At 41.9% G+C, this 23964-nt stretch overlaps 1 protein-coding gene and 1 non-coding gene across 11 annotated transcripts in view; one reads left to right on the plus strand and one right to left on the minus strand.

The window, feature by feature from the left end:
- Positions 1 to 4951: 4951 nt before the first annotated feature.
- Positions 4952 to 5058, plus strand: LOC127587112 (U6 spliceosomal RNA). The gene has a single exon (XR_007958743.1). It is a non-coding gene; the product is annotated as a U6 spliceosomal RNA (small nuclear RNA).
- A 9889-nt stretch (positions 5059 to 14947) lies between these two features.
- LOC127586995 (acylphosphatase-2-like) overlaps positions 14948 to 23964 on the minus strand; it is a 79704-nt gene continuing 70687 nt past the window's right edge. For all 10 annotated transcript variants that reach the window (XM_052045071.1, XM_052045076.1, XM_052045074.1 and 7 more), the window contains 2 exons: positions 20274 to 20383; positions 14948 to 15824 (listed from right to left, as the gene is read on the minus strand). In XM_052045071.1, the coding sequence (XP_051901031.1) occupies positions 15710 to 15824; positions 20274 to 20383 (225 nt within the window). In that variant the 3' untranslated portion in view covers positions 14948 to 15709. The remainder of the gene's footprint in view (positions 15825 to 20273; positions 20384 to 23964) is intronic.

The following is a 23964-nucleotide window of genomic DNA, read 5'->3' on the forward strand; positions in this document are numbered from 1 at the left end:
ATTCTAAAATACTAAGATTCCTCAATCTACAAATTTTCACTATAACACCACTAAATCTTTGGGGTACACTCTTTGACTAACAAAACTATTTTTCACTCTAATGAATAGTGCGTCATTCTCCATGCATAAGAATACTTTATACACAAATGCCACAAATGCACTTAACCCAACCTTTTTCAATTAACAAAGGTTCCCTTAAAATGTTTTCAGGGAACACATCCCTTTTACAAACTGAGGAATGTTTATACTTTTTTTAATATAGTGAAGTAAAAGTATCAAGGGATTTTGTTGGTCAACATTGATGTACTCTAACTGAATGGCCAACCAGGCTTGAGGGACTGAATGGTTGCTTCTCATCTGATGCAGTTAACATTCTTTCCCAGCACCTCGGAATTTAGCAGTTCCTGAAATGAATCCGTGCTCTGTTCTTTATCAGGCTGATATCTAATCTAAAAGCTGTATCCTGAAAAACTTTTAGCCTCTGCTAGTGAGAATTACACAGCACAAGAGGAGGCATGTGCTCTCAGCAAACGCTACCCAATTCAGCCCCGTTCTGCTCTTTCTCTGCAGCCCTGCAAATTGCTCCTTTCCAACTTCCTTTTAAAAGTTCCCTTTGAATCTGCTCCTACTGCCCTTTTGGGTTCTGTATCCAGTGCAACAATAAGAAATAAAACAAATGATTTTGAGGAAATAATTAGCACAGGAGATTGGATTGTTGTCCAGAAAGTGATCAACAGGCTGTAATGATTCGATAATGCTGTCCTTACTGTCTGCCCAAATCCCCCTGCCAATCTTCACATCCCAGATATTTTTGCCAATTATCCTGCCCGACAGATTTACGGGCCCCCGATGGTGTTGTGTGCCCGCTGACGATGCAGGACCCTGTGTGGAAGCTGATACCTCTGCAGTCAGCGTGTCTGGGGTTTCTCATTCAGGCCCAGAGCCCTGCTGTGCTCTGTGTGAATGGGAAATGTCAGATGCTGTTAGTCACGAGCGCAGGCCTGTGATCGCACACAGTAACTGTTCACCCTTCCGCGCCACTGATTTTTCCTGCCAGTCAACAGCATTTATTATTGTTAGGATTAAGCTGACTACAGCCTCGGGGCAACCAACAGAGCTCTGGTCAACCTGGGCTGCATTTCTCGTGAAATAAAACCATTATCCAGTAATGAGAGTGCTTGTTTTTTTTAAATAATGTCTCCTGTTGTGACGGGGTACCATGGCTACAAGCTGCTTTCTGGGATCTCACCGACAGTGGCAGGGATTAAAGTGACACCATGTAATTGCACTTGGAAGCATTCATGGATTAGCTGAGTTCTGTCCTCACTCAATATCCAGGACCACATGCACCTCCCAGTAGGGGCAACTGGTGTGACCATTCTGGCTGATTATAGCTACACCATTCCCACCCAGCCCCCCTCCCCCCCCCCCCAACGGACCCCACCCTGACAGACCCCGAGACAAAAGACAGACCTGTTCTATATTGTGCCCTTCATGAGCTCTGGACGTTCCACAGCACTTGCAACTTTAAAAAAAAATGTGGTTCATGGGACGTGAATATCAGTGGCAAAGCCAATATTTGTTGCCCCTGAAATGTGGTTTGTTGGGCTATTTCAGGGGAGCTTTAGAGTCAACCACAATGGAGTCACCTATAGGCCAGATGGGGCGGGCAAGAACTGCAGACTCCCTGAAGGATGTTCACAGACAGGTTTTTGCAACAACCACGCTGATACTGGCTTTTCATTTGAGATTTTATTCATTGGTAAGTGTAAATTCCCCAGATTAGGTTGCTATTGGTGAATGTCCCTTTAAGACATAGTACAGTAGTGTGTATGTGTGGGGCGTGATGACGACAACAACAGGAGATAAGGATGTGATGACGTCTTTGGAGCAGTCGGAGAGAGCGCAAGAGAGAGAGAGACCAGCCTGCTGGTCTCTGTATCGATGGATGAAAAACAATAACTGTGTCTGTCACTACAATCCACATATGGATTTTTGGAGGAATCCAGTGGAGTCCACTTTGTCGTTAACCTGTAGAAGAAAACAGGTATTTGTGTGGACGGCCACGTCTCGAATGCCTTTCGGGGTGGCAGATACTTTGGAACAAAGCAGTGGAGATCATCAGTGACTGAGGTGTCATATGGGTTCCATCGTGGAACAGTTGGATTTTGTAATTTCTCTCTATTCTCTCTCTACATCTTCTCTTCAGTCAATGGTGGTTTAGCAGAAGCCTTTGCTCACGTTTCACCTCATGGCTTGCTGAACTGAACTTTAAGAACTATTCCTGGACTTGGAGTTTGGGAATTTGCCACACACACACACACACTTCGAGTTTAGTTTTGGGGGTTAATGTTTAATATCTAACATTTTTACTTTTAACAGTCTAACATTTTTACTTCTATTTTTCCTATAAGTAGTTATTAATAAAATAGCTTCTAACACTTATACATGACTCGGTGTGTTTCTTTTGTTGCTGGTACATAACAGCACGTAGTCTATATCGCTTTATTCCCTGTCTGTTCACGTATCTGTCTAAACATCTCTTAAACATTGTTATTGTATTTGCTTCTACCACCTCCCCTGGCAACACGTTCCAGGCACCCACACTCTGTGTGTAAAAAAACTTGCTTCATAAATCTCTTTTAAATTTTCCCCCCTCACCTTAAACTATATCCTCTAGTATTTGACACTTTCACCCTGGGAAAAAGACGCTACCTACCCAATCAATGTCCCTCATAATTTTGTTTACTTGAGGTAAACGTACTGAATGGACAGTTCCAGTAAAACATGTTCCTTGTTTTAAAATTCTTAAGCTTAATTTCAGGTACAATCTAAAGGTGAAGTGAATAGTATTAGTGATTTTAATTATTTGTGATGCCACTTCTTTAAATAAAAAGGATCTATAATCATCATAATGGGCAGTTTTAGAGTTAATACAACATATATCACATTCCCTCCTCAGTTTGCTTTTTTTTGCTCTGCAACATATAGTTTTGTCCCAGCACTCACAGGTCAGGGAGATAGGCTCTGCATGTGGACCATCTGATGAGACTGTGCTGCACAAGGAAGCTTTGAAGAAAGCCACTGTGTCCCTGCCCAGTGCTTCACCCATGAGCTTTACAATGCAGGAGTCCTGAAGGGAAGTGGCGGGAGGCAGACGAGGCCGCAGCTGTTGGGTTCCTTCACTGGCTGTGTCAAATCTCTGGTGCATTGAAATCTCACTGCAGCAGAACAGAAAGAAAAAGCACCATTAAACTAAGCTTTGCACTTATCCTGAGTTTCGTTTTCTAGATGAGTCCAGATGAAGGGTCTCAACCTGAAATGTCGACTGTCCATTTCCCTCTGCAGATGCTGTCTGAACTGCTGAGGTCCTCCAGCAGCTTGTTTTTTGCTCCAGATTCTAGCATCCGCAGTCTCTTGTGTCTCCATTTCATTTTCTGCATCGTTCACTGCCTGGTGTGTCCATTTGCAGGAGTGAGTCAAGTGTAAAATCCAACAGCAGGGTAGGTGATGCTACTTTGCTTTCAATACAGTTTGCAAACTCCCATCCAACATAGGTTCCCACCTCACTCCCAAACTAACATGAACACGCATCTTGAGTGGAACAGCCAAGAATCTGGGGGTTGCATTCCCATTTTCAGTGCTTATGTGCTCTGTGAATTAGTGTACGAGGAAAGATTTGCTTTTATTTAGCTTTCCTGATCTTAAAGCACCCTATGTTACCTCACAACCAATGAAACGATTTCAAAACCTAGTCACTGTTTTAGTGTAAGGATACACCGCAACCAATTTGCACTCAGTGTTCCACAAAATAAATGGCCAGATAATATGATGTTGGTTGATCGATAAATATTAGTTCCAGCACACTGAGAAGAACTCTCCTGCTCCCTTTCAAAATAGTGCTGTCAGATCTTTTATGTCCACCGTAGAGACCAGAGGGTTTGCTACTGCATTATTTCTGATAGTGCGATATTTACTCAGGACTGCACTGAAATGTCAGCCTAGATTATGTGTCTCTCTCTCCAGAGTGGGACTTGACTTGGTGGTGGGGTGCTATCACAGAGCTAAAACTGAGAGCATCTGATGTAGTCTTAATGGATTTTTTGTAAAGCGTTTGACAAAGTCCCACATGGCAGATAGGTGAAGAAAGTAAAAATCCATAGGATCAAATGGAATATGGAAAAGTTGAATTAAATTTTGCAGAATGCAAAGGGTAACCGTTGATACAAAATCAAAAAATGCTGGAAACATTCAGCAGGTCAGGCATCATCTGTGGAAAGAGAAACACATATTTTAGATCAAAGAACTGTTCTAATGAAGAGTCTTTGACCTGAAATGTTAACCCTGTATCTCTTTCCACAGATACTGCCTGACATGCTGAGTGCTTCCAGCATTTTCTATTTTTCTTTCAGACTTCTAGCATCTGCAGTTTGTTTGATTTTTGGAAATTGTTTACAGAACTTTTAGTGTCCAAAGGGATGTGTGCAGTGGGGTCCCCCAGAGTTCAGTAATAGGTTCCTTACTTTTCTGGAGTATATAAATGAATTGTACTTAAATAAGGAAGCCACAAAGTAGGAGAATGGACATGATGGGGTGAAAGGCCACCTTCTGTGCCATAAATTTCAATATTATAGAAAAATTAGCCACCAACATCTTAAAGATCAGCCTCCTCGCACTTTTGCTGGGCTTTTCAAATTGCCTGGTCTTGTTCTGGTCAGTTGTGCTTAATAGGACCAGTTTGTAAGAGTCTGGGGAACAGCTGTGTCACTGCAGTAACAAAGGCCAGATGGCCTCTCCTGTCATGACAAACAATTTCCACTATCTGCAGAGCTGCAAATCAGCAGCAACTCCCTGGGACTCTGCAGTGAGGATGGACCCCACTGTTTACTTAAAACAGCCTGAATCTGGAGTTGGCCATATTTCTGCAACCCTCTAAGAACAAGATTCTCTTGTGCTTGCTTCAGCAGCACACATACTAAAGTTGGAACAATACAGAGAAGACAAGCATGGCCCCTGCACAAGGATGACATGCAAATTTGTGAAGTGTTCCATATTCTGCATTCTGTATTGTTTTACCTTGTGCTACCTCAATGCACTGTGTAATGAATTGATCTGTACGAATTGTATGCAAGACAAGTTATTCACTGTACCTCTGCCAATGTCCTCTGCCACTCTCTCTCGAGCAAGTTGCCAAAGAATTGTACCTCGGTACAAGTGACAATAACAAACCAATTCCAATTGTTAAAGTGTCACAGAATTTAGTTTATTAGGAGTACCACTGCATTCCTTACAGATGTGCCGGAGTCTAAAAACATCACACAACCAGTGAGGATACTATTGCACATCTTGGCTATTCCCCACACTTGAACTAGCTGACAATGATTTTAGTTATCAGAGTCCTCTAACTGCAGTCTTCCTCAATCCAATATATAAATTCATTATTTTGTTTCCACCTATAACCTAAATCTATTAACCTAATAAAGGAAACAGGTCATTCACCCTATCCAGGCCTCTCATAATCTTACACCTATTAATTAGATCTCTACTCAGCCATCTCTGTTCCAAATAAATCCAGACCAGAGCCAAGTCAATAGTTATGCATAATTAAAAATCTCCAGGCCTGGGCACTAGCCTCGTAAATGTCTTCTGCTAATCTCCCTCGAGCAAGTTGCCAAAGAATTTACCACTTCCATTTCTATCTGTTTATCAGTTGGAGATTGGTGCGTGGGGTTGGGAATGTTATAGAAGGGAAGGGACTCCTTTACATGATTCCAAAGATTTTCCCTCCTTGATCCAGAAATCCACTCCAAATTTTCCATACACCTTTGGTTTATAAAGATCCATACAGTCGGCCTTCCACAATTTGCTTCTGAACAGGTTTAACCTGTGCCCCTTTGTCCTACTTGCATGGCACACTTTTAGTTTGCTCTCTGCTGAAGCCCTGCTGCAGCCTTCAAAGCCACACTAGACAGACATTACTACCCACTTATCACAGAGTATGCACAGCACAGAAACAGGGCATTCAGTCCATCTAGTCCCTGCTGTTATTTGGCCACTTCTCACCTTATACATCACAGGACCTGACATGGGGTGGCACAGTTGTGCAGTTAGGAGAGCTGCTGTCTCATTGGTCCAGTGACCCAGGTTTGATCCTGACCTTTGGTGCTGTCTGTGTGGAGTTTGCATGTTCTTTCTGTGACTGTGTGGGTTTCCCCCTGGGTGGTCTGGTCTGCTGCTATAAGTTGACTCTAGTATGTAGGTGAGTGGTAGAACCTGGGGAGGAGTCAATTTGAATGTGGGAGGAATATATTAAAAAATATGGGATTAATGTAAATGGATGCTTGATAGTTGGTGTGGACTTTGTGGGCTGAAGGGCCCATTTCCATGCTGTATGTTTGACTATGTCACCTACATCAATCGGTCCCTCCTGAACCTATCGAGCCTCTTCATCCAGATCACCTTCCTGTTCAACATTACTCAAGCACAGCTACTTCACTTCAACCATTCGGTTCTTGAACCAACCGGCAAAACCCTAACCACTACAGTTTAGCAACACTATGACCACTTTGCACTAAAATGGACTTTTTTTTGTTCCAATTGTGTTCTTTCTTGCAAAAATAGTGTACAATTTATGTTTGATTTATGCTTTTTGTGTGAATGCTGCTTAGCTGATGCTATGTGCCTGCGATGCTGCTGCAAGTAAGTTTTCAATTGCAACTGTACACACATGTACTTGTGCATGTGACAACTCAACTTTGACTTTACTTTTTGTGAGACCTTGCAGTGTGCAAATTAGCTGCCACATTTCTTACATCATACACTTCAAAAGTACTTCACTCACTTTGCATTGTTTTAGGATGCCTTGCCATTGGACCTCACTCTATCAAGACTGCGCGGCAGTTAAGGTACAACAGCCACCCCATATTAAAAGAATTCACACAGAGGTGTCTTCCACTCCCCAGAGGAGGAGTGGAAGGAAGTCATCCTTCTTGAGGTACAGAGGTAGTATTTAGGGTGGTAAAGGCGGCGTACAGCACGCTTGCCTTCATTGGTCAGGGCAATAAGCATCAGGAAGTTACGTTGCAGCTGTATAAAACTTTGGTTAGGCTGCATTTGGAATATTGTATTCAGTTCTGGTCACCCCATTACAGGAAGGATGTGGAGGCTTTGGAGAGGGTGCAGAGGAGGTTCACCAGGATGCTGCCTGGATTAGAGAGTATCAGCTATAAGGGGAGGTTGGACAGACTTTGATTGACTTCTCCAGAGTGACAGAAGCTGAGGGGAGACCTTGAGGGAAGTTTATGAAATTATGAGAGGCATAGATAGAATAGACAGTCAGAATCTTTTTCCCAGGGTAAAAATATCAAATACTAGAGGGCAGAGCTTTAAGTGAGAGGGGGAAAGTTTAAGGGAGATGTGCAAGGCAAGTTGTTTTTTTTTAAAACATAAGAGTTGTAGGTGCTTGGAATGCACTGCCGGGTGAGGTGGTGGTGGAAGCAGATATGATAGTGGCGGTTCAGAGGCATTTAGACAGGCACATGAACGTGAAGGGAATAGAAGGATTTATAAATCAGGTGCAGGCAGATGGGATCGAACTCATTTGGCATCAGAGTCGGCCACACATGGTGGGCTGAAGGGCCTGTTCCTGCACTGCACTGTTCTGTATTCTAAATCAGGGCCGAATAGTAGGCCAGATTGGAAGTGTGCAGAGAGGATTGATGAGGTTACCAAGGTAGTGAGGGGTGACAGTATTGAAATCAAGGGTGAGAGTTTTGAAACTGGTTAACTGGGAGCTGGTGTAAATCACAATGGGTGATGAGTAACCAGGACTCGAGAGGAGTCAGGACATAGAGCAGTAGAGTTTTGGATGACTTCAAGTTAATGGAGCGTAGAACAAGGGAGGCTGGCCAGGATGTAACAGAACAGTCAAGTCTAGAGTTAACAAAGGTATGGATGAGGGTTTTAAAATCAGAAGAACTGAGGCAAAATAATGGGTTACAGAGGTAGAAACAAATTACCTTTAATCATAGCATGGATGTGAAATTTGAGCTTCACTTTGGGGTCAAATATGACATCAGTGAAAGAAAGGTGGTGAGGAGCTGAAATTCCTGATGTCACAACAAGCACAATATAGTTTTTTCATCCTCCAGCTCAAAAATGGGTGCGAATTAAGAAGGAAGGCAAAATGCAGAGCTTGAGTCTAGAAAGAAGGCCATAAGCCTTTCTTCAGCAATGAATGATAGAAAAAGTATTGAACACCATTTCAAAGTATGCCACACAAGTAGGGCAAGGGAACACAGGTTAAACCTGGTCAGAAGCAAATTGTGGAATACCAACAAACTGGATCTTTTTAGCACAAGGAGGTATGAAAATATGGAATGGATTTCTGGATCAGGGAAGGAAAAATACTGGGAATCAAATGAAGCTCTGCAACTTTGCAGAAACTTGTCTTCCTGGGAGCCCCTTGCCCTCTATTACATTCCCAACTCTTCACACTGTTCTCCAACTGACAATGGGTAGAAATGGAGGCAATTAATGACTTAGGCAGCTCACACTAGAGAGGATAGCACAGTACATTTACGAGGCTATTGCCAGGCCTAGTGATAAATTATACAGAAAGACTTGGCTGTTGTCTGGATTTATTTGGAACAGAGGTGTCCACGGGGAGGTTTAATCAATGCGCATTAGATTGAGAAGCCTGGATAGGGAGAATAAAGAATTATTTTTTCATAATTGGAGTGGTCAATAGATTTAGGAAATGGGGAGAACGATTGAATGTAAATTGAAAAATCTTCTCACCCAACAAAAAGTGAAGTCTCTGGAACTAATGCCTGAATCGTTGGTAGAGACAGGAATTTTCACCATAATTAAAAAGTACCTTGATGCACCGTGCCAACAGGCTCCACACTAGAAGTTGGGAAGTGAAATTGGACAGAATAGCTTTCTTAGCTGGCATGATCATGATGGGCTGAATGGCCTCCTTCTGTGCCATAAATTTCAGTAATTCTATTTCTTGCCCACAAGAAATTGGTCCAGTTCACTTCAGGGATGAGCTAATTTGGACAGTGTATAGTTTTCTATTGCAGCTGAAAAAAGGAACGTGCTCAGTTGTCACTGTGTTCCATCAAAGAAGGAGAATGCTCCACTGTTGGAAGTTCTGCCAAGGGGCCTCAGAGGGCTGAATAGCTAATTCTTGGTCCTATTTCTTCAATTCTTGATGGTTCTTTGCTCTACTAGGGACAGGCTTGGGGGCTGCTGGTGCCCAAGGATCTTGTGGGTGGATGGGTTAAGACAGGATGAACATTTACTGGGTTAGTTGCTGCACAGGTCACCACTGGCAAAGCTGACTTATCCAGAAACATTCAAGGAATCAGCATGGCACAAAAGAAGAACATTCAGCTGATTGAATCTATGCTGGCTCTTTGTGGAGCATTCTTATCAGTCCCCATGCCCTGCAAGTTATTTTTCCTCTATTGAACACCCTTTTGAAAGCTCTGGTTGACTCCATTTCAGAACATAAGAAACAGGAGCAGGAGAGGACCAGATGGCCTTTCGGGCCTGCTCTGCCATTCTTCAAGGCCTTGCACATCTTCGTCCCCAGAAACAGGCCCTTCGGCCCATCACGTCTATGCTGATCATCAAGTACCTATTTATATTAATGACATTTCCCCGCATTGAGTTCATAGCCTATTATTCCTCAGCAATTCGTCCAAGTGCATCTTAGATGTTGTGAGAGTACCTGCCTCCATCACTTTCTCCACCAATGCCATTTTCCTGCACAATTACCCTACACCTTGATTCCTTTTATATCCAGAAATTTATCCATCTCTTTACCGAATGAACTCAATGCTTGAGCCTCCACAGGCACCTGGCATAGAGAATTTCAAAGTTTAACCACTTCTATCCCGCTGTAATAAGACTATTGAATGGACCTCATACGATAAGGTGGACTCCTGACCTCACAATCTACTTCATCATGGTCTTTGCACGTTATCGTCTGCCTGCACTGCACTTTCTCTGTAACTGTAACACTATATTCTGCATTCTGTATTGTTTTCCCTTATACTACCTCAATGTACTGATGTGATGAAATGATCTGTATGGATGGCATGCAAAACAAAGTTTTTCATTCTACCTCGGTACGTGTGACAATAATAAACCAATTACTAATGAGTGAAGAAATTTCTCCTCGTCTCAGTCCTAAATGTCCTAGCCCTTATTCTTTGATAGTGACTGCTGGCTCCTGACTCCTCAGCCAGGAGAAACATGTACCCCACTGAGTCCATGACTGAATTTTGAAATTTTAAGTGAAATGATGAGATGCCTTATTCCTCTAAACTCTACAGAATACAGGGCTAGTCAAATCCTCATATGACAAACCCACAATCCCTGGAACTAGGCTAATGAATCCCTACTGCATTCCCTCTATGGCAAGTACATCCTTACTTAGATAAGGAGACCAACATTGTACACAACATTCCAGCTGTGATCTCACCAAGGTCCTAAAAAGTTGCAACTTCACATACACAAGCTATGTGTATGTGACTTTCCACACAAAAATGTTTTTCCTCACATTTTTCCTGTGTCTTCTGCCTTTGCCTTTGAATCTGTGATCCTTGGTAAATTGGTTTATTATTGTCACCTGTACCAAGGTAAAGTGAAAAACTTTGTTTTGCATGCCATCCATACAGATCATTTCACCTCATCAGTACACTGAGGTAGTACAAGGGAAATCAATAACAGAATGCAGAATAAAGTGTTACACCCAGAAGGGGGAAAACACCATTTAAACCCATCCTGATCTTGTACAGATCTACCAAATCTCCTCTCAGCCTATTTTACTCCAAAGAGAAAAAAAAAGCAGCTTCTCCAGTCTAAAACTGAAATCCATTCTTGGGACCATCTAAAACATATCTATTTACAAAACATTTTTTTCTGAACTTTTCAATGGAAGAATGTTCTCATTTGCTAATGTATCTCACATGCATACCATCTGGAGTGAATGACAGCAAAAGGTGTTGGCAGATGATACTTTGGTGTCAAATCCACTAGTTGAGTACAGCCTCAATCCTTTTTTTTAGTAATTAGTCCATAGACTTTTTGCTGTTCATCAATAATCAACAAACCGTCAGGGAGAGGTGGCAATGCCAAGTGAACATAGTTTGTTTTTCTATTAGTTCCAATGGAAAGGTTGGGGAGAAAGGGACAAGGAGAAAACACAAAGGAGAAGTTACCAATCCAAACAGTCAGGGAAGGAATATGTAAAAGGAACCATTATCATATTGCTTACTTCATTATAATGCACTCCCAACATTAAAGTCGAAACTTGGCGTTGCCTTTATTGCCCAGGTGATGTAAATATAACGTGCTGTGGTGCTGAATCAGACATACTAGAAGACACCAGGTTTAATTCAGGATACAGTAGCGTAGTGATCGTTATTAGTAAGCTGAATTAGTGACCTGGAGGCACAAAAATTAATCCCACCCCACAGTTGGAGAATTCAAATGTAGGTAATTAATTTTGAATACTTATATATTTTGGCACAGAAGGAGGCCAATTAGCCTCTGTGAGCTTCATGCAAACAAAGAGTTTCATTGCACTCTGGTGTTTATGACAACAAACTAATCTAATCAGATCCATTCTGGCTCCCAGTTGAGCAAAACCATCAGTCCCATTCCTTTCCCTTGTCTCCTGCAACTTATTTTCTCTTTTCTGTTGCCACTTGCCTACGTCAGGATTTATGGTTTCCAATTAACCTACCAGCATGAAACCACATGGACTCTCAGCTGTGTGGTTGATTCTCAACCACCTTCTGTTGTGGCTCAGCAAGTCACTCAGCTCAGGAAGCAAACAGGGATCAGTGATAAATGCTGTGCACCAATCTTTCATGAGTTCAAACTGGTATTTTTTGTGTGTGTGTCCACATACATGCATAGTTTTCTCGCAGTGCAAAATTGTAGTGTTCCACCTCAATTACTGCTCAGATAACATAAACAATGGCCATTTAGGAGAGAATACCAGAGCTCCACACATACCTGAACAAGACTGAGCTCTAGCCACTGTGCCTTGCAGGAAGATAGACTTTCACTGGTGAAGTCTTCTGGTGTCCTCCTCCCCTGAACCTTTTTCTCTCTGTTTAAAAAACAGACATTGTAGTGTTCCAACTATTACATGTGGTTGCCGTTATAACTAAGTCATTGTACCTTTCATAGTGAAATTTCTTAGTTTCACCTTGGGGCTGCAGCCTACCCTAATGCTGCATGTGACCAACCCTTCATGGGTATAGTTGTTTGGAGGAAATACGAGTGGCATTGATGCATTGTAAATAGAATGCACGAATATGATGGCACAGGGAATGCACTGATTGTATTGTATTTCCTGTATGTATTTTATGAATAAAAGTATGTTTTTTGAAATTGAAAATATGTACATGACTAGAAGAAAATTTTTTTTTCTTTGCCACTGACAGCTGTGACTCAGAAGAAAGCCTATCTTGCACTAGTCAGTAGGTGATGGATTTGGCAAGTACAAAATCTAGACTGACACTCCCAGTGCAGTACAGAGAGACTGCTGGACTTCTTGGTTTTTAGTATTTCATCTGAAAGACAAGAGCAACATACAATCTGTTGGAGGAACTCAGCAGGTCGAGCAGCATCTGTTGGGGAGGTGGAATTATCAACGTTTCGGATTGAAACCCTGCATTAGGACTCCAGCGTCTGCAGTCTCTTGTGTCTCCATTAATCAGAATCAGATTTATCACTGATACATGTTGTTTAGTGGCAGCAGTACAGTGCAAGACATAAAAATTACTATAAGTTACAAAAATAAATAAATAGTGCAAAAGAGGAATAACAAGGTAGTGTTCATGGGCTCATGGACCATCCAGAAATCTGATGGCAGAGGGGCAGAATTTCTTCTTGAAATGTTGAGTGTGGGTCTTCAGGCTCCTGTACCTCCTCCTTGATGGTAGTAAAGTGAAGAGGGCATGTCCTGGGTGGTGAGGGTCCTTAATGATGGACACTGCCTTCTTGAGGCACCACCTCTTGAAGATGTCCTCGATGGCAGGGAGGGTTATGCCCATGATGGAGCTGGCTGAGTCTACCTCTGCAGCCTCTTTTGATCCTGCACATTGGAGCCTCCATTCTAGGCTGTGCTGCAACCAGTCAGAATGTTCGCCACCATACATCTATAGAAATTTGCAAGTGTCTTTGGTGACGTATCAAAACACAGTTTTATGACTGTTTCAGAGAAGAGCAATAATTATCTCTTGCGTCTGACATGGTTTGTCTTGCAACTGACCTTAAGAACAGCCCTAATGTTTAAGGGAGTTCACTGTGTGCAAATTGGCTGCTGCATTTCTGTCTACCACAGTGACAACTTCAAAAATACTTCCATGCAAAGTGCTTTGAGATGTGAAGGCAAGAATGTCACCCTGAAATGATCAACTTTATACCCATTAATTCAACACTTTTATGCAGGTGACACATCAATTTGACACTTACTTATTCTTCTCACATTCAATTCAGCAGTTTATGCGTTGTCAGTTTGGAGGGAGGTTGATTTAAACTCAGACAAAGATGAAAAGTTTGTGTCGGATCCACTTCCTCACTCAACACCCCAAAATTGTATTTCGATTTTGTTAACTGAAGCTTTTCGACTCCTTTTCAGGAACACAAAACAAATGGGTCATAGTGGATGAAGTATGAAATGGAGCCTTGTCTGTTCTACCAGATGCACCCAAAAGATCCCACATTTGCTACTTTGCAGGGGTACTGTACCCATTGCCCTCGAAATTATTTATTGTTCATCAATGCTATTAAAATAGATGATCTGGTCATCATCACATTGCTTTTTGTGGAAGATTGCTGTGCACAAATCGTCTCTCCCCACCCCCATTTTCTAAATTACAACAATGGTTATAAAGCACTTCCACATGATCCTGTGTAAAACCATAACACCATGACTTTCATCTGCACATTCTCCAGCTTCTCATTTTGACACATTTGTCTCAAGCCTCACACAGGGCTTACTCTTCTTCATTAGTCTTCACTCCAGGTACCTCTGCGTTACCAGGGAAATGTACCAGCTGGGTTGTTCTTTCCTTCATGGGGTACGCTTGCCAGGAGTTTGTGTTTCATGTTAAAACAGGGGACTGCCACCTAATCTCAGCTCCAGCCATCTGGAAAGCTGCCCACAGATTCTAGGATTCCCTCCACAGATGCAAATGTAACTACATGTAGACTGTAGTCACAATGTAGACTACATGCCCTTTAAAAAATATTTAGATTATAAAATTCCTTTCTTGAAAGAAACCTTCCCAAGCAGAATGAGGAAGTTCTGCTTGGTTACCCTGCTGACACTTTGGCCTAAGGCTTTGAAAGGTGCTGGGCTCAATTTCCATACTGGGGTTTTAGGTGATTCCACAAGATCTAGAGGAGCCATGTGCTGTTTTTTTTCTGGTCACACATTGAAGTGGCACCATCCTCCATACAACACGGAGTGTAAATTGGAAATCCACTTGCTCTGTGCATGCATAAACCAGCTAGCACACTTAAGTAAACAAGTGTGTATGAGTGATGCAAAGGCACCAAAACATCCTGAGAAGTCTACCCATGGCTACAGAGACAGCCTTTACGTTTCAGGATCAAATGCATATCAGGAAACTCAACACTGTTACCAGATAACAGAGCAACAGAAATAAGGCACTATAAAATTACAATACCAAACCCAGTAGGAGTGGAAATGGCTAATATCCTTGTCAGCCAAGCTTATGACCACATTGTTGTGACTGAGATTGACTTTATGTATGCAATTTGCAATCTCCATTCACTGCATTTTTCTTGAGAAGTTGCTCTTTTACTGGGAGATGGTACTATAGCTTCCATTTCTTGTACCCTTTAACCAGACTCATCAAATATAAACTCCAGACAAGTCTCACAATTATGATTACTGTTCTGGTTTAATGCAGTCCAAACTTATGCACTTTGAACAAAATAATTCAAGGGTGTGGGCTTTTTCCTTTAATGTGCCCCACGTTACCAATTGCAATACTGCTCAAATACAGATGCTTCTATATTTTACATTACTGTGATGACGTAGACTAAACCCCAAGACACACCCATCCAATAGCATAATCCAGTGTAAGACAGTCAACCTGGTTTGTTCTAATGGCAGAAGATACCCACTTTAGGTCTTCCATCAAAATAATCTTGTCGAGCCTAGTGGCCAGCAAGCCACATGCAAAAGTAAAAAGCAAATATGACAACGTAGTTTTAATCACATGCTCCCAGGCTGCAGATTGCACCGAGCCACAGTGCAAAAAAAAACACTTTGGGAAACATGCAAGAACAGAGCAAAATGTTGCCAGATTTTCCTGGAGGCAAGGGCTAGATCTCCACCAAATGACATCCCTCATAACATCTGGGAAGCTGTCCAAAAAAAAAATTAGCAGTGCAGCAGATCGGAGTCCCAACAGGGAAAACATGATGTCATTAATATATAAACATGGAGTTTACTGTCAAACTCCAAAAGTGGGAAGGTTTAGAATTGATGTGAAAATTAGACTGCAACTCTATGGAAAGCAACCAACATACTCCCCTTCCCTTCCAGTCTTGGATCAGTCATATTCACCCCCTCCATCCAGCTAGATGACATGAGCAATGACATTAGCAATCCTGGCAAGCATCAGCTGTGCATAGCACTTCAAGGTTAGTATCTAGTTGAGAATTTATTAAAATCCAGTTTGGAGACATCTCTCTCATTTGAGAAATGAGCTTTGTCAATCCGAGACATTGGGCTTCCCACAGACTTCAGCCAATTCATCCTGCAACAAGAAACAGAAGGAATAATTGGAAAACAAAATTGGTAGGGATGGTAGATAACCAGTGTTGGCATTTGCCAACTGCTCCAACGTTTGTGGCATAGATAGTATGCTGAGTATAAAACAGTTAGATTGTTTTGATGAATAAAAACAGAAAATGACAGGAATGTTCAGCAGGTCAGGCAGCAAGTGTGGAGACAAAAAAAATTAACATTTCAGGTTAATGATTCCGTTTCTCTTTTCACAGGTGTTGACATTCAATATCCGAACACACATTGGCATCTAATGCTCAAAACTGCAGCATCTGCAACGATCCAGTTCTGAGGTTTGTCATAGGCTGACTTCACCTTTAATTTTACCCAACCTGTGGATGAAATAATATGGCTCCTTCCCATACAGCATGACCTGAGATAAGGCTGCTGGCCTTTGTGGGGTGATATAGATAATGTCCGGGACCCGTTGCAAGTCATGGAGAATTTTACAGGAGCACCAAAGTTGTGGCAAAATTGGCAGAAATGTTATCTTTGTTCAGGATAGTTCAGTCTTTTTAAAAAACCATTTGACAACACTGCAGTGACAGCTGGAAACTTCTTAATATTTTGCATTTTGACTTTTTATTTGAATGTGATGGATAACTTACTGGTTTGCAGATATTATCTGGTTAACTGACACAATGCTACAGATTCTGGAACTGGCCTTACGGATTAGATGGTAGCAAATGTGGCCATGGGAGTAAGTACAGGCAGTCCCTGGGTTACGCAAGGTTCCATTCCTGAGAATTGTTTGTAACCTGAACTGTTCGTAAATTGAAAATGAATAAAATCAGTGTGTGGGAGAGGATCACAGAAACACCTGTGACAGGAGAGTGAGCCGAGGGAAAGAGTGGCTGTCAGCCAGCCTCACTGACTCAGTGAGTGAGCAGGTCTGCTCAACCCAGCCCCTGATTGTGTGGTTCCAGGGTGTGGGGAGAGAAGGCATGTGGATATGCCTTGTTCACATCCAGCGGAAAATGCCTAGGCAAATCCATCCCCATCCATCTCACCGGGCTACCACACACTCATTCGTATCTACAGGCTGTCCATATGTCAGGCGTTTGTAATCTGGGGAGGATCTGTATTATTGATCTGGTTGGTTGACAGTGGTAAAATACTGGAATTCATAATAAGGGATGTGACATTAAGACACTTTAAAAACAATATGATTCAGCAGAGTCAGCATGGACTTGTGGAAAGAAAATCTGACTTGTCTATTGGAACACTGAGGATGCATCTGATACAGCAGATGGGGAGAACGAGTAGCTTCATGGTGGAGATGTTTTTTGGATTACAGGAGAATGAAGGGTTATGGGGATCAAGCAGGAAAATAGAGTTGATGCCCAGATCAGATCAGCAATAATTTTATTGAATGACAGATCAACCTCAAGAGGCTACAATGTATGCCCTCGTTCCCATTCTTTCATTTGAACTGGTCTTCTAGAGTCTGCAGAAGAATTTGTGCAAACAATGCAACTGAAAGCAGAATCACCACACCAGCTCCAAAGTACCCAAGCTCTCACACCAGAGCAAGGTCTTAAAATAACACAAGTCCAACACACAGCAACAAAGGAACGTCACTCTTATTCCCTCGGACCAAGCAAATTCGATAGAGGGGAAACTAGGTTGCCTCAATCAGTCACACAAAATGAGCCTCACACCCAAGGGAGATGATACCTACAAAAACAACTGGCTGTGATAATATACCTGCAACTGTGTCATTCAGCTTTTAACAATTTTGTAGTTGTTAGTTATGTTTCCTTTTTAAAATTTCATTCTTTTTATCTTCCAAGGTCTCAGCCCTACTGATCTCTGTAAACTCTTCAGTCCTCATCTCTCCAAGATATTTAAGTCACTCCAGTTGTTGTGCCTCCATCTGCCTGGGCCTCCAGTGATGGAAGCTCCCTAAACCTCTTTGCCTCTTTTTAACTTTTGCAAAGAAGCTTCCAGGATGGCAGTAAATGCTCTCATTATACAACAACTCATTGCTCCTTTGGAAACCTTTCCCTTCTCACCTACCAAGACTGAACATCCCACATTCTGCCATCATTTGGTTTCCAGGTTATAAACTTAGTACATTTGGCTACTAAATTAGTAGCATGCACAATGGGAAGCTCTGGGACTCTTACTCATTAATGTCCTTTATTGAGAGGGTTCTTTTCTCCATAACAGCAAGCCACCAATTTGAATGGAAAGTATTTTTACAGCCCTCGATTATTTGTGCGTCACACTATGTATAATAAGGACTGCAACTTGATTGTATTTGGGAACGTGTGGCATCTATCTTATGAATCCAGCCTGGTGGCAGCTTTCAGAAAAATCTTTCTTTTCCACTTATGGTGTACATTTATAACCTGACCTCATTCACACACCTCTCTCCAATGAATTTTCTAAGTTTGTACTAAATAGTCTTTATAAAAATAGCATACATCTGCCCTAATTTATTGTAAGAGATGGGACAAATCTTTAAAAAGATCTTGGTGTCCAAAAAATTTTGGAAATGTCCAAAGTACAGCTTTGCTAATTTTGTCCTTTAACTTAATTGGCGATTTAAACTCTGATTTTCTTTTTAAAACAAAACTTGAACTGATTTGATTCCCTCGAGGGGTTCACTTTAAAATAGGCCATTTCTAACCCATACCTTCTTGGTAAAACTCCAATAATCCATTATCCCACTGCTTGGAAATCTCAATGGTTCGGCATTTGGTTCACTGGGATTCTGTTCCCACACTCACTTTAAACCATACCAGGAACCTGTAACCACAGTCACTTTAAACTCACCTGGTTCACTGGACAATTTATTAAACCACTGTTTAACATCTAAACAAGTGAATTAAAAATGTGTTGATATATTAATAGGAGTGACATCCAACAGTCTGGAAAATTCGCTGGTCTGGTACCAGCAAGGTCCTGACGGTGCTGGATTATCAATGGTTTACTGTATGTTACTAACCATGTACCCAAGCCATTGATAATTTAAAACTCAATGCCTCTGTTACAAATGCCTTAAGATTCAAATCAAGATCAACACTATTAGAAAACTGCTTTTTTTTGCCAAAATCCCCCCGTAAGCACCAAACTACTACTCATGGCTCTGATTTGTTGGGTTGATTTACTTCCATTACAAATAAACATAAATAATCGTACATGGGGGAAATCAGGTGGGAAGATTACACACTTATAAAGGTAGCCCACAATCCAGTCCATTAATTTAAACAAACTTTTAGTTGGGCAGTCTTCATTAGTGGTCAGTGATTCTCCCCTGAATAATTTTCCTCTGTGTGTGCCACCCATCCAAGCACAAAAGCAAGTCGGTCTCAGTCAATATCCACTGCGTTTGTGCGCCTCATTATCTCAACTTTCAATCTTGCCTCCCGTCTGGATTCTTCAAATGACCTGTATCACATCTGTCTACAGATGTGCTCAATGTGTCAAACATGAAGTTATGCATTTTTCCAGACTGTAATAAGTCCTCAGAAACAAAATGAAGTTGTGTTTTATTTTCAACCACATTTTTGGGTTTGTGGTCTTCAAGAGAATAGATCCACTCTTTATAAAAATGGAGCAGTCTACCTTACCAACATGAGACACTAGCTCTGAACAACACCACAACAGAATCAATGGCTTGTTTTATATCATCCCTTCTGTGGCAAAATATATACACTCTCCAGAACTTCTCAAGATTATTGAGCTACTCTCTGGCACCAACCACAAATGCTGACACACCCCATGATAAATTCTTTAAAAATACTCTTCTTTCTCTAAGACACCTCATTCCACTTTGAAAGTTAAGTTCAGTTATCCACTGCTGGTTTTGCTGATAATTCTTTTTTCATAATTATTTTACTTGCAGTAATATTTAGGTCTTCTTGGAGTTACTGCATCATAGATTCACTGGATTGATTGGCAAGATAAGAAGGCTGTCCTGCATGGATAGATTGAGTAGGACAGGCTTATGTTCATTGGAATTCAGAAGAATGAGAGCTGATCTCACAGAGGCATAGGAGAAGGACTGATCTGATAGATGCCAAGTAGTAATTTCGTTAGGCTGGAGAGTCTATTACCACAAGAATGACTTACAATAAGGGACCCATCATTTAGGATAGATGCGAGAAGAAATTGCATGATTTTTTTTGTGAAACTTTAGAATTCTCTACTCCTGCGAGATGCTCAACCATTGAATAAATCCAGAATCAGGACTGACAGATTTTTGAACAACCAGAGTAACAGAAGAATAAGGAGATCGGACAGGAACATCGACTTGAGGATCAGCCACTGTGCTGGGTTTGATGACCCAGAGGGCTCACTCCTACCTCTATTCCTGTTGGCAATTAATAAAGTCCAATGGTGAATTGTACCACCAAATTCAAATCTCAAAAGTGCATCGAGGACTGTCTCATTTTCATTTTGTACTACTTACATGAAGTTTACTTTATCAACTGCTCCCTGCACCTGCCCTGTCACTGTGCCTGCTGCTGTATTCTTCACCCAGCCAACCAGGCCAAGTTTTCTGGCCTGCTCCTCCGTATACTGAAAAAAAACAAAAAACAAAATATTACTACAAGTCCAAGACAAACACAATGGTGAGATTGGTGGGGAATGATGGTAGGGTAGAGATTGAGTTTTAAAAAAAAACAGAATATATAATACTGGCCTATAAATCATTTTACTTACACAACCAATGATTAGATGGAGTGGAATGGGAAAATAACCATTTTTGGTCCTTTTGCATCATTCTAGAAATTCACAATCAATTGCACATCACCTAACACCTATGTTGGACTATTGTTCATTGACTACAGCTCCACCTTCAATATTATAATCCCAAGCAAACTCATCTCCAAATCCCTGTACCTGGGACTCAACTCCTCCCTTTGCAAATGGATCCTTGACTTCCTGACCAACAGACCGCAATCAGCAAGGATAGGCAGCAACATCTGTCATGATTACTCTCAACAGTGGCACTCCACAAGGCTCTGTTCTATTCCCTATACACTCACAATTGCATGGACAGATTCTGTTCTAACTGCATCTGCAAGTTTGCAGATGATACCACCGCAGTGGGCCGTATCTCAAATAATGATGAGTTGGAGTACAGGGAGGAGATAGAGAGCTTAGTAACATGGTGTCATGACAACAACATTTCCCTCAATGTCAGCAAAACAAAAGTTATCTTTGACTTCAGGAAGGGGGCGGTGCCCATGCTTTTGTTTACATCAACGGTGCTGAGGTCGAGAGAGTTGAGAGTTTCAAGTTCCTGGGAGTGAACGTCACCAGTAGCCTGTCCTGGTCCAACCATGTTGACGCCACGGCCAGCACCCTCAGGAGGCTAAAGAAATTTGGCATGTCCTCTTTGACCCTCACCAATTTTTATCAATGCACCATAGAAAGCATCCTATCTGGATGCATCATGGCTTGGTACAGCAACTGCTCTATTCAAGTTCACAAGAAATTGCAGAGAGTTGTGGACACAGCTCAGCACATCACAGAAATTAGCCTCCCCTATGTTAAGTGATGTGCAATTGAAGCAGAGGAGCTGGTAAGCTTTCTTGGCCGTGGCGTCAATGTGGTTGGACCAGGACAGGCTATTGGTGATATTCACTCCTTAGAACTCTGTCTACAGTTCTCGCTGCCTCGGTAAAGCAGCCAGCATATCAAAGATCCCACCCACCCAGACATTCTCTCTTCTCCCCCTCCCAATGGGCAGGAGATACAAAAGCCTGAAAGCACATACCACCAGGCTCAAGGATAGTTTCTATCCCGCTGTTATAAGACTACTGAATAGTTCCCTAGTATGACAAGACAGACTCTGGACCTCACAATCAACATCTTTGTGACGTTCCACCCTACTGTCTACTTGGACTGCATTTTCTCTGTACTGTAACACTTTATTCTGCACTCTGATGTTGTTTCTGCCTTGTACCTCCTCAATGCATTGTTGTAATGAATTGATCTGTATGAATGGTATGCAAGACAAGTTTTTCCACTGTACCTCGGTACATGTGACAATAATAAACCAATTTACAGCTTAATTTACATCATGTGGAAATTATCAAGTGTAGCCATTCTCCATGGAATGCTTTTTGGTTTGCAGTGTTGCACAGTTACATTAGACTTCATTGATCCAGAGTGCCTGTCTATCTATCACTACTTTTAAAAATATTTAAATACTCTGCTTCCACTGCTCTTTGAGAAAGAGAGATCCGAACTGTCAGCACTCGGAGACAAAAAAGTTATTTTTTTTTGTAAATCAACGACTCCTTAGTTCCAGATTCTCCCACAAAAGGAAGCATCCTTTCCGCATTCATTCTGCCAAGACCCCTCAGGATCCTACGTGTTTCAATCAAGTTCCCTCTCATGCTTCTCTGCAGCAATTTCAAGTATAGCTTTCCTAATTACTCACAGTAGCGGCCTTTGCAACTCATTCACTGGGACACCAAGGTTGTTCAGCATGTCACAACTCTACCATCTCTCACTGTTCAGCTAATATGTTTCTTTTATATCTTTAGCTGAAAAAAGGACAATTTCATTTTTTCCTCATATTATCTAGATCTTTGGCCATCCATTTACTCTAATAGTAGATATTACTGTGGTGCTTTCAGAAGTACTGCTTTATTATTAAAGCTACACATAACCACATATTTCCAGCCAGAGTGAAAATGATTGCCTAATGTCTCTGTTAATAAACCCTTAGTCACCACAGTGCTGTAAGTAAAGTTAAATTGTTGATTAATTATTGTCACATGTACTGAGGTACAGCGAAAATCTGTGTTTTGCATGCCATCCATACAGATCACTTTATTTCAGTGCATTCAGGTATTTAATGCCTCTGATTTGTATGCAATCATCCACTACATTTTAACAGAGAAATGACCCTGCTTTTATCAGGAGAGATTTGCCATACTTTCTGTCATTTCTATTGACACTGCTCTTTACGTAGAGAGTTTTCTGAGTAAATTGACATAATCTTCTGCACACTCGGTCACCCTGCCCTGCACCCAGTTACCTGGTTGTCTTAGTGATGTTAACAGAGACCCGGAAACAGAATAGAGCAATATGATATTTTGCTTTCCTAGCCTAGTCCCCTATCGTGACTGATCGTTCAAATTCATTACTCTGTTCTTGCTTTCACCCCCATTTCCCTTGATTCCTTTAGTCCCAAGACCTACAAATACAATTAAAAGAAAGTCAGATAATGATTCGGCTTCAACTGCTTTCAGTGGTAGAGAATTCCACAGGTTCATCACTCTCTGGGAGAAGAAATTTCTCCTCATCCAAGTCCTAAATTGCTTCCCCCTTACCCTTGGACTGTGAACTCATCCCTCCTGCACTGAGTCTGTCCAGACATTTTAGAATTTTGTAGCTTTCTATCACATTCCCTCTCACTTTTCTAACTTCCAGCAAATACAAGCCTAATCAAATCTTTCTTCGTATACCAGTCCTACCATCCCTGGAATGGATGCTGCACTCCCCATAGCAAGAACATCCTTCTTCAGCTAAGGAAATGAAAACTGCACACACAGTACTGAAGGTGTGATCCCACCAAGCCCATTTAATTGCAGCAATCTCTGCTCCTGTCCTCAAATTCCCTCACTATGAAGGGGATCAACCCATTTGCCTTCTTAACCCCCTGCTGCAATTGATGCTTACTTTCATTTTCTGGTGTACAGGTTTTGTTGCAACTCCCCTTTGACACCGTGGGGTGGTTCCCTGAGCAGACTGTCCAGACCATCTGGCAGAATGCCTCATCGCCAGAACTCACCAACAAGCACCAAGACCTCGCTTGGCTGGCAGTGAGAGGGGCCCTCCCAGTAAGATCCATCCTGCATGGTTGGGGCATCACCCCCAGCGCGCGCTGCCCCCAGGAGGACTGCGCCGGGGACGAGATGGTCGCCCACCTCTCTGCGGGCTGTGGGTTTGCAAGGAGGGTGTGGCGAAAGCTGCAGGGGTCCTTGTCACATTTCATCCCAAGCAGCAACGTAACAGAGGATTCTCTGATCTATGGGCTGTTCCCGGGGACACACACAGAGACGGACATCAGCTGCTGCTGGAAGGTCATCAACTCGGTGAAAGACGCCCTTTGGTCTGCCCGAAAATTGTTGGTCTCCCAG

Source organism: Pristis pectinata, chromosome 38 (assembly GCF_009764475.1).
Source record: "Pristis pectinata isolate sPriPec2 chromosome 38, sPriPec2.1.pri, whole genome shotgun sequence".
Classification (NCBI taxonomy): domain Eukaryota; kingdom Metazoa; phylum Chordata; class Chondrichthyes; order Rhinopristiformes; family Pristidae; genus Pristis; species Pristis pectinata.